This window comes from Mizuhopecten yessoensis, unplaced genomic scaffold, assembly GCF_002113885.1.
Source record: "Mizuhopecten yessoensis strain PY_sf001 unplaced genomic scaffold, ASM211388v2 scaffold11141, whole genome shotgun sequence".
In the NCBI taxonomy this organism is placed as follows: domain Eukaryota; kingdom Metazoa; phylum Mollusca; class Bivalvia; order Pectinida; family Pectinidae; genus Mizuhopecten; species Mizuhopecten yessoensis.
In genome coordinates, this window is record NW_018408900.1 from 437,809 (window position 1) to 450,145 (window position 12,337).

General features: G+C 34.9%; 1 protein-coding gene across 1 annotated transcript; it reads right to left on the minus strand.

Moving 5' to 3' along the window:
• Nucleotides 1-5,862: 5,862 nt before the first annotated feature.
• LOC110466676 (M-phase inducer phosphatase-like) lies at nt 5,863-11,274 on the minus strand. The gene is made up of 9 exons (XM_021523353.1): nt 11,214-11,274; nt 9,818-9,958; nt 9,452-9,529; nt 9,030-9,176; nt 8,657-8,809; nt 8,103-8,201; nt 7,423-7,544; nt 6,874-6,991; nt 5,863-6,340 (listed from the first exon to the last, which is right to left on the minus strand). Exons 2-9 carry the CDS (start codon nt 9,956-9,958, stop codon nt 6,206-6,208), a joined length of 993 nt encoding a protein of 330 aa, XP_021379028.1. The 5' UTR covers nt 11,214-11,274; the 3' UTR covers nt 5,863-6,205.
• Between the last annotated feature and the right edge of the window lie 1,063 nt (nt 11,275-12,337).

Below are 12,337 nucleotides of genomic sequence, written 5' to 3' on the forward strand. Positions count from 1 at the left end.
CGCGGTTGATGAAATAGACGATTTTGATTGGTCGACATAATAAATAAAATATGACAATAATTACAGCCCAAGACTCAGGAGACGAACAATCAGCGGACGAAATTGCAGATCTCAAAGTTTGCAATTTTGATTGAGAAGTGTATGCCAATTGATCAGCTCTAAATCTATGATTTTTTTGGATATTATATTTCAGTGAAAAAACCCCATTCATTTGACATGTATATTTTTCGGCAAAGCCCTGAAAAAAAACATTATGCGTAAGGGATACTGTTCCGTATTAAAGCGACTTATTGGACGAACCGCACTAACTGTGATCGTGTAATTTGGTACACTCTCTAACGGTAACGTAGATGACTCAAGTCACATTAATAACTTGTTTTTTGTTTGAGTGGTTTTACGTCGGCTTCACTACCGAGTAGTCGAGTAGTTCGGTTAAACTTTTATACGATACTCCACTCGATTTTTTTAAGTATACAAACTACAAATCTATGCGAGTTATCTCCCGTTCAACAGTCAACATGTTTTCAATATGTTAATCGCAAGATATATGTGAGGTTTCTGTTTGGTGCAGTTTTTAATTTCTATGACATCCATTCGTATCATCACATGTTTTAAACAATATCATAGGTACACAGCTATTGAAAAATTAAAACAACACCAAAAGAAATTCAAAAGCCTTTTTATCCTCGAGAAATACATACATATTAAGTAATAAATTAAACGAGATAAATTAGATCAGAAAAATGTGTCATAAATATTAAATCAAAAACACATACATATTTCCATCAATATTCACCATATGTGCAGTAAATAATAGTGGAAGGCAACACCTGTTGCAAAATGAAATTGCGATATAAAAAAACTTATAAAAAATGCTTACTACAGAGTAAAACACAATGTATGTTATAATAAAAAGCCAGAGCTACGACAATAAATTTACACCCGGTATATATATATGTATGCATAAAAATGAGAATAAAAATACTGTTTTGTTTGTACGACTTTTGCACCAAGCACAGTCGCATGCCCTGAGTCACTATGTAAAGTAAAACCACTTAACAATACAGACAGATCGATATGAAACATTTATGTGGAAGGACCATTGCCCAGGATTTTCTTAAGGAATAACGAGCACAATATTAAATCACGTAACAAGAATTAAAACTATAAAATGACTGTAAGACATAAATTCCCCCGCTGACATGTGAAATTAGTTTCAGTGTTCTATAAAAAGTTACAACCACTTTGATTTTGATACCCTGAAACATTGCACACACACAAGGCACTACACTTAAAGTTGATATATATAGCAACAGTGACCTTGGCCTTGACCTTGGAACACTGAAACACAACAATGTCCTAAGTATACTCATACTTGACCTTTGCATAAAGTTTGACCAAAATCCATAACATAATGAAGTTGCTAAGTGTTTAAATTGAATCAGTTGATGACTTTCTATATATAGCAAGTGTGACCTTGGCCTTAACCTTGGATCCCTGAAACACAACGATGTCTGAAGTATACTCATATTTGACCTTTGTATAATGTTTGACCAAAATCTGTCAAAGAATGAAACATTGAATCGGGACGGGAGGGGACGCGATGCGACGCGACCTAACAGGACGCGAGGGGACGGGACGGACATGGGCAATATGCCCCCCCCCCCCCCTCCCCATTTGATCGATCTGTTGACCTTTGTATAAAGTTTGACCAAAAAGTGTTTACATCGAATCGGGACGGGACAGGTATTTACATTGAATCGGGACGGGACGTTAGCTGTAGAGTGACGTCACTGTCATTAGATATATTTATCTTATCACATACCTGTTGAATCTTGTTATAGTAATTAATACAAGCAATTTTCAGACCATGAAATACAACGGAATGTTGTATTTACCTACTAGCCGGAACTACTTTTTATGGGAACCCCTTGTCAATGCAAACAGAAAAGTTCCCGGTATTTGCAAAAAATATCAAAGCTTATAAAATCTTTGTATCGATCTGTACCAAATACGGAGGTATGTGATAAAAGCAAGACCACACACTTGTGTTTTTCTAACGAATAAGAAAGCACGAATTTTTTGCGCGGACGAATAAATATTCACGAGTGCGCGGAGCGCAATAAATTCGTGCTTTCTGATTCGTTAGAAAAACACAAGTGTGTGGTCTTGCATATATATGACACTAGCTGTAGAGTGACGTCACTGTCATTTTATATCTTTATCTATGACATTAGCTGTATAGTGACGTCACTGTCATTAGATATATTCATCATATGATATTAACTGTAGAATGACGTCACAGCCATTAGATATATTCATCATATGACATTAGCTGTAGAGTGACGTCACTGTCATTTTATATCTTTATCTATGATGTTAGCTGTAGAGTGACGTCTCTGTCATTAGATATATTCATCATATGACATTAGCTGTAGAATGACGTCACTGTCATCGGATATATACAGTATATGCCCTTAGCTGTGAAGTTACGTCACTCACATTGGATATATCCATCATATGACTTAAGGTGTAGAGTGACGTCACTGTCATTAGTTATATTCATCATATGACACTAGCTGTAGAGTGACTTCACAGTCATTAGATCTATGCATCGTATGACATTAGCTGTAGAGTGACGTCACGGTCATTTTATATCTTCATCTATGACATTAGCTGTAGAGTGACGGCACGGACATTTTATATCTTCATCTATGACATGAACTGTAGAGTGACGTCACTGTCATTTTACATCTTCATCTATGACATTAGCTGTAGAGTGGCGTCACGGTCATTTTATATCTTCATCTATGTCATTAGCTGTAGAGTGCCGTCACTGTCATTTTATATCTTCAGCTATGACATTAACTGTAGAGTGACGTCACTGACATTTTATATCTTCATCATATGACATTAGCTGTAGAGTGACGCCACTGTCATTTTATATCTTCATCCATGACATTAACTGTAGAGTGACGTCACTGACATTTTATATCTTCATCTATGACATTAGCTTTAGAGTGACGTCACTGTCATTTTCTATCTTTATTTATGATATTAGCTGTAGGGTGACGTCTCTGTCATTAGATATATTCATCATATGGCATTAGCTGTATACTGACGTCACTGTCATTAGATATATCCATCATATGACATTAGCTGTATAGTGTCGCCTCTGTCATAAGTTATATTCATCATATGGCATTAGCTGTATACTGACGTCACTGTCATTAGATATATTTATCATATGACACTAGCTGTAAAATGACGTCACAGCCATTAGATATATCCATCATATGACACTAGCTGTAGGGTGAAGTCACTGCCATTAGATATATTCATCATATTACATTAGCTGTATAGTGTCGTCTCTGTTATAAGTTATATTCATCATATGACATTAGCTGTATAGTGGCGTCTCTGTCATAAGTTATATTCATCAAGGTGTAGAGTGACGTCACTGTCATTAGTTATATTCATCATATGACACTAGCTGTAGACTGAAGTCACTGCCATTAGATATATTCATCATATTACATTAGCTGTATAGTGTCGTCTCTGACATAAGTTATATTCATCATATGACATTAGCTGTATAGTGACGTCACTGTCATTAGATATATCCATCAAATGACACTAGCTGTAGAGTGAAGGCACTGCCATTAGATATATTCATCATATTACATTAGCTGTATAGTGTCGTCTCTGTCATAAGATATATTCATCATATGACATTGGCTGTATAGTGTCGTCTCTGTCATAAGATATATTCATCATATGACATTGGCTGTATAGTGTCGTCTCTGTCATAAGATATATTCATCATATGACATTAGATGTAGAATGACGTCACAGCCATTAGATATATCCATCATATGACACTAGCTGTAGAGTGACTTTACAGTCATTAGATCTATGCATCGTATGACATTAACTGTAGAGTGACGTCACCGTCATTTTATATCTTTATTTATGATATTAGCTGTAGGGTGACGTCTCTGTCATTAGATATATTCATCATATGACATTGGCTGTATAGTGTCGTCTCTGTCATAAGATATATTCATCATATGACATTAGATGTAGAATGACGTCACAGCCATTAGATATATCCATCATATGACATTAGCTGTATAGTGACGTCACTGTCATTAGATATATCCATCAAATGACACTAGCTGTAGAGTGAAGACACTGCCATTAGATATATTCATCATATGACATTAGCTGTAGAGTGACTTCACAGTCATTCGATATATTTATCATATGACATTAGCTGTAAGGTGACGTCACTGTCATTTTATATCTTCATCTATGACATTAGATGTAGAGTGACGTCACTGTCATTTTATATCTTCATCAATGACATTAGCTGTAGAGTGACGTCACTGTCAGTATATGACCTTCGCTGCAAAGTTACGTCACTCACATTGGATATATCCATCATATGACTTAAGATGTAGAGTGACGTCCCTGTCATTGTATAATTTTTATATTCACCATATGACTTCATCTGTAGAGTGAAGTCACTGTCATTAGATTGATTTATCATATGACCTTAAAAGTTGAAAAGATAGAAACCCCATTAAAAACAGTATCATGTCGGTATTTATTTTTATTTTTACGTACCCGATCAATTCCCAAAACTGAATCCAGGGATATTTTTGGAATGTCGTGGGATTTTGATAGTATCCTTTGTCTTTCTTGACATTAGCTGTGCTGTAATTAGCACAATAATTTGTGAACCGCTTTGAGATCTAGGTTGTGATAAAGCGGTATACAAGAACCTCGAATTATCATAATTATTATTAGAAAAACACAAGTGTATGGTCTTGCTTTTATCACATACCGTCCGTATTTGGTAGAGATCGATACAAAGATTTTATAAACTTTGATATTTTTCGCAAATACCGGGAACTTTTCAGTTCGCCATGACAAGGGGATTCCAATAAAAAGTAGTTCCGGCTAGTAGGTAAATACAACATTCCGTATTGCACATGTGCAATACAGAACGTTGTATTTCATGGTCTGAAAATTGCTTGTATTACTATAACAAGATTCAACAGGTATGTGATAAATATATGTACATGTACCGCATGTGGAAAAAACAACTTATAATGCTATTTCTAAAACTGAAGTGAATGTTAAAATGTTACAAAAAATGTGTGTACGAAGTGTATAAAATACTAACATGCCGTATATTTATACCACACCATCACGAGACTCGATCACCTGATTGTAGAGTGTGGGGCAAGATAAAGTGCGATCCACCAACCTGTTTCATTGAAATACACCAACATACCGCTTCCAGGATACTCGCGTGCAAATACTCAATCGTGAAGCCAAATGTGAAACAACCTTAGAAAGTAAACGTTGAGTTCCTTTTTAATATCGCGATGATATTTCCCGCGGAGGTGTGCTTGTCCTCCATTGGTTGAGGTTGTCTGTGGGCTTAAACGTTTACTTAAGGACTGTTACAATGTTCTTGTGTGCTATATCTGTAGCTGTTATCGGGCTAGTCATGCTCAGTATATGTATTATTCCAACTGATTATCGTCAACTTGGTTATACTTTTCTTGTGATAAGGCTTAAATGAAGATTTGAATCAGTTATCTGTGATAACTCCATTGCATATGATATCACAATGTTGTATTTTATACATTTTGTTATATGTTTATCACAGTAATGGCTCATAAAAGCCAATGTTTCTTGTTTCCATTCCACTTTCAATAAAGTCTTTAGTACTTTGAAATTTTCTTACATTCTGCGGGAAAAGCATGTTTAAACGAATAACAATACAATATTCTCATATTAAAATTATCTTTAATACAAATCCACAACAATAAAGTCAAAAGGAAAGAGAGAGACAGAGAGGGAGACAAAGAGAGGAGAGATAGACAGAGAGGGAGACAAAGAGAGGAGAGATAGACAAGAAGTCAGAAAAAAAGACAGACAGACAGAGAGTGAAATAAAAGCAAGGGAACCCATTGTTTTTCTTACCTATAGCACCGTTATTATAACAATGATATAAACAATACATTATCACAGAAAGTCATTTGTAAATAGCACTATTTATGAATATCACAGAAATGTCAGTTTATCACAGCTGGTCCTAATCAGTTCGATAACGTCACAGCAATTCGCAAACCGGACGTACCCTGGTTCCGTACATTGTGTGTGTAATGTAACTTGGTTTTTGAGATTATCAAAACTGCAGTCTCATGGCGTTTTTCCTCTTCTGGCCAGCAGCCCAGGACTTTGACCTCGAACGGAAATGACGTAAATCGTCCATGTGTCCCTTGTGAGTCATCGGTACGTAAAACATAGGGCTGCAGCAAGTCTGTTGAGAGACAAATGATAAATATTAAAACATGTGTGTGATTCTAAGAATAACACTACAAAAAGTGTCTTTCTTTACTATATGTAACTGATTTGAATGTGTGTGGTCTATTTGTATATGTATTTAAGCCATACGAGACGAGAATAAACAAATCGTATTTCTCGTTCTTTCGTCTTTTCGCCCCGGATGTGAAATGGCTAAAGCTTGTCTTTCTGTTACGAAAAGAAGAAACAACTAAATGACACAAATCAGCCAGCGTACAATCAGACTGATCATATAAAATGGAAAATATTGCGGTATTGAAATACTTGCGTTGGTCTCGTGGATTAAATCAGAGCGAAATGCGATCAGTTTTAAAGTGCTACAACGCTACAAAATGGAAAATATTGCGGTATTGAAATACTTGCGTTGGTCACGTGGATTAAATCAGAGCAAAATGAAGTGTTCGCGTTTTAAAGTGCTACAACGCGAACATTTCCACACGCTACAATTTCCGCTATTACAGTATTTATGATCACGTGTTGCATACTAACCTTGTCGTGTTCGTAGAAAGCTTTGTAACCTCGGTCCAATAGGTACACTTCCGGGTAAATCAGGGAAGGATAACTCTCCTTGTTCACTGCACGGTCCTCAGCTCGAAGAAACCTATACCTGTTAAAAAAAAATATATATATAGTCTACTTTTTATTTTCAGATAAAAAAAAACCACTCAAGTAAAAAACTAAAAAATGCATGATAATTTCTTGATTCCCTTGAACGGGACAGCAAGCCCAGAAAAACCAATGAAAACCCATTCATATTTTGCATGGGCCAATTTCTTACAAATTATTTACTTTCGAAATCTAACAGAATAAGGAGCTGAGCTGAACCATTAAGTACAGCATTGCCTGTTGCCATCTTTACCATAGAAAGACATATGCACAGGGGTTAAACACACAATACTAAACAGAAAGATACCCCGTATAGTACTTTCCCAAAGAAGCAGCATTTACAAAAACAATGGGGCACATCTGCTTTATTGTGTCATGACAAATTTTTTTTTAGAACAATCAAGAAACAATTGAACACATATGTATACATACATTTTTGGCCCTCTTTCGGACGAAAACTCGCAGTGGAATATAATGACATGTCTCTCGTGATCACCACTTCCGGTCCGGAGAAGTTCTCTGACGGCGTCATGTGTGTGGAGGTTTTCTGCTCCCTGAAACATGAGCATAACTTTTTTTATAGATCAAATATTTTTACAGCAACATAGATAAAACAATATCGACATACACACGAATTAAGAAGCAGATTCCGTTGATAAACTCAATCACGTGACATTCCGGTAACAAGGCAGACTTCCGGTTATGAGGGGAGTCACTTACAGTAAGAGATAACCTGTTAGTAATAGTTGGTACTGCCTTGTGTCAGCTTCCTTGATCCCTAGCATAATCTATCAGTTGATTTAAAACAAATATTTTCCCAACATATTGTTGGTAATAATTCATTATTTGAAAGAAAAGAAAAAAAAAGCGTTTTGAATGTTTTTCCTGTATCGAATACAACCAGGGATAGAGTAAGCTAAGTAAGCTAAGTTAAAGATAATAAGAAATTACCTAGGATTTTGGGTTTACCACATGTGGCTAATATGGTTGTATATGTATACAAGGAATAAAAAATGAAGGTGATGGAGCAAAATGTCAAAAATCATAATGCACGTGATCTTGGTGCTAATTATAGAAAAGACAGATCGTCTGTGATCGATTTATCTACATACCTGTATTTGTCCTCCTTCGAATTCGTATGGATACCGACAGTCGACGATTCTGCAACTAGCAATGACGTCATCGTACCCGCCACGTAACACGTCACACATCTATTGAACGATAGAAATAAATCCATTCAATCGGGTTTCAATTGCAAACATAAACAAAGAATTGTTTAATTCCGAATACATAAATATCGGCATACAAAATGTGCAAGTTTGTTTAATGCAACGGCTAGCTTGTGCAGGGTTTCAGCCTTAGCAGCGATTCTAACAACGGTAAAATGTACACGAGAGATATTGTGAATGATTTTAAGAACTGCGTTATCTTAGTTTAGGACTTAATCTTTGGGAAACAGTACGCTTTGGTATCAAGTCACAAATTAGATCAATTACGTTAACCCGTTTTAGCAATCACAAGTTCGCAATTACGTTTGCATATTTATAATAATTCGCATAAAGTAAAATTACTACAACCGGAAGTACTCTTTAAGCGACCATTTCCTTTATATCTATATATATCTATATCATTTCAATAGGGTCACAATTTTGAAAAGGAAAGTTACCGTTTCTGGTGAAATGCTCTTCAGATCCTGATGCTTTCCTGGTATGGTTGGTAAACAATACGGTCGACTTCCGTCCGCAACTAAGTCCCCCGTCTCCGCCATCAAATCCATAGCCATTTTGACATCAGCACTTTCACACATATCATCATGGTCCTGAAAGAAAAGCAAAAGACATAAATGATATTTTCAGTTAAATTTGATAGCATTTTAAAAATAGTTTTTATAAGTTCGAGAAAAAATATGAAGAAATTAATTGAGTGGTGTAAATTATAAATATAGTTTGGTACAAGAGTTTATAAATCAATTTAATCTGTACGAAATACTGGAGAGTATAGCCTTCTATTATGGCGGAAATGTCAAATGTGCAACTTACCCCAATCGCAAACGAAATTGACTTCTGTCTCAGAGTTCGGCAATCTGATGCGGGGTAGTCATCACATTCATGTTCCTGTAGGGGGCGCTTCCTCGAAAACAGGTCCCGACGAACCACGGAACCTTTGGATAGACGATGGATCTGAAACTGCATAGGGAATGATTAATTAGTTAAATATGCCACAATCTATTACCATTTTTGTACAGAAAAGGAGCAATGCAAATGACATGAAAAAATGTTAACTTTTAAAACAAAATCTGATGAGAAACCAGTTTACAAAACCTTAAATCCCAATAGTAAAAATTAGCTGTAATATTCCGAAGTTATAGTGATGATATATTATATTTTATAGGATAAACAGCGGTTTTAAATGTTTTTATTAGTTTGACGTTTACCCAAATTGTTTATATGGAAATGCTCACCTCGTTCTCGTTGCTATCAGTGATTTCCGGTTTGTCATTCCCTGGAGAGAACTCTCCTCCGAATACTGCCTCGTAGTCCTGCAAATATAAATTGTGCATATTATAATCACACATTAACCCAATAAGCAAAGATACATTCATAAGAAATATTTTTGTTGAAGTATATACATAGCTATTTGTTGATGCATAGTAAGAAAGACATTAAGGCTTGGTTTTACTCACTTGTGTGTTATTTTTTATGAAATTATTTTAGCTAAATTTTTCAAATGGAAATGTATATGGTTACATTAATGATATTTGTAAATGCGCGAGAGCAATTGATAGATTTTGTTCATTATAATTCCCTTTGTTGATCTCTAAACATACCTCATCATCATCAAACCCAAGGCCAGAGTCGTCGTCATGGAAACTATACTTGTTCCTGGACACTTTCGGGGTCATCATCTCCTCGTCAAAGGTCATATTCTGGTCAGAGGTCATTTCCTGGTCAAATGTCATGGTGTTCATCTAAAAAAAATGGAAATGTTAAAATTATGTATTTCAATCAATCTTCCTTGGCGCGGCTACAATAATTTAGCAATATATATTATAAAAAATAGATATACTATTTTAAAATCACTCTTAAAATATTTGACATTGGACATTTCATCAAAAAAATGAGAACAAACACAATATATAAGTTATATTGCTATTTTTAGAGTAAGAGTATTTTTACTTGAAATTGACGGAATTTTGCAATTATATGGTTGAAGCAATCAATGTGCTTCCAGTCAATGAATAAATGAGTTTCGTTGCGCGGTTACTGCTTATGCATTGGTTACTGTGAATATGGCAAATTAAAACTTACATATATATATAAATAAAGATAGAACAACGAAAACTTGTCTTGGTTATAAAACCAATAACACAGAGTGAGCGACAGACTGTTTCACATTTTAAGACCCAAGTCTTCGGGATTAAGACACAAACTCATGAGAGATTTTTGAAGATTTCGTTTAATGATAAAATTTCCGTATGCTATTTTTAAACAATGCTGAAGAGTATCCGTTTTACTATAGAAAAGAACGGGTGTCATTTTCACCGAGACCAATGGAAGCGGACCTTGTGACACGCTCAACATGCGTCACATACACACACTGGTAGTGGACCAAGCTGTTTGGAACCAACTTACACATGACCAATATGACAATTTTGTAGGAGAGTTTATAGATAAATAAAATAACAAATAAAGTGTGTTTCAGTTCATGTTACCGAGGAACACTCTTACATAAAGGATAGTAATAAATGTTTTTAAACCTCAAAAGTCCAAAATCGTCAACAATAATGCATGTTATATATATCAGACAAAAACAAAACAAATATTTTGTCTACTGTTAAGTGATAAATATATTACAATTTTCTTCTTTCTATTTTGTTGTAGGTTTATTTTCTGTATTTAAAAAAAAATAACTTATACGTGTAATCTTTTGTTCTATGCATTTATTTTTATTATTACTGTGTGTTTTCTCTCTTTATGTAACTGTATTGGGCGGAATGCTGTAACACCTTGTGTATCATCGTTTTGCTTCATTTATGTAGAAGTTTAAATAATATATTTTAATCAAAATTTAATCAATAAGAAAATAAATACGTCGTACATAAATTATGGATGAACAGAAAACATATTAATTAAATGACTAATAGTTATCAATGATTTATCAAACATTTAGTTTTAAAAGTCCATGTATTTCATCATTAATATATGATAAAAAAATGTTTTTACCTTGGTGTTCGGAATCTTCGTCTATACAAGACAGTGGTACTGGTCGTCCTTATCCTGAATGCCGTACACTGCCCACGCTTATCTATATATACCCCCTTAACTTTTCCTGATGTTTCGGTTAATTAACATGGTAAAAAGTGTTCCCCTAAGCTTAGCCCGTGGCTGAAGCCAAGACCAGAGTGACTCAATCAAAAATCGATCACTTTTTAATTAGTTACCTGTGAGGAGTCGATGAGATCGATCAATACTAATCACTGATGGCATTGACAGCTGATTGGAACGTACAGGTAAACAAAAGGGGAGGTGTGGCGGCAGGGCGGGGTCAAAGGGAGGGTTGTGAACACAGGTAACTGTTGGCAGTAGACCAGGTAATTAGTACACACAGGTAACAGTCGACAGTGGCACTTAATTAATACACAATACAGATAACTGTCTAGGAGAATCGAGGGGTCGTGAACACTGTTTCAGAGTGGATCTGATTTGACGGTACATATACTTCGGTAATTGATGCTCGTTGACCGGCTGTCCATGGCGATCAACAGGTCACTCGTTGTCATTTAAAGACAAGCTTATTTGCAAACAACTGGCATGTTATTTATATTTAAGTCAATTGTTCATTACACTTTTAAAATATATTTAATAAATAAAGCTATTTACTAATCAAATCATGACCAACACATGTTTGAAGTCAAGGTTTGCATTTAAAAAACGTTTTTGTAAAATAATGTCTGAAACACAAAAAATCGAAATATATATCTGTTTCAGGAAACATGTATTGAAGAAAATTACTTTTCAAAATGCATCTTTATTATCTTTACCGTGTTATCATTGAGAAGTGGTTATTTAAAATAACAAATACACTGAAGAAAATTCATTTTCTATTATTAGTTCTCCTTACATGCAAAAGCATTTCAGATTTTGTATTAGCATTAGGATTAGGGTGCTATGTAAATCTAGATTTTGACGGAAAATGTAATGAGCTTAAACATACATAACACTTGAAATATTCAAATTTCTTCAAATGTAATATTAACATCATTGTTTTAATGACAGATCTCCACGAATAGCTGTCTTTAGTTCGGTACAAAGAGATGAAGCCACCAAACTATTCTAATTAATGAACA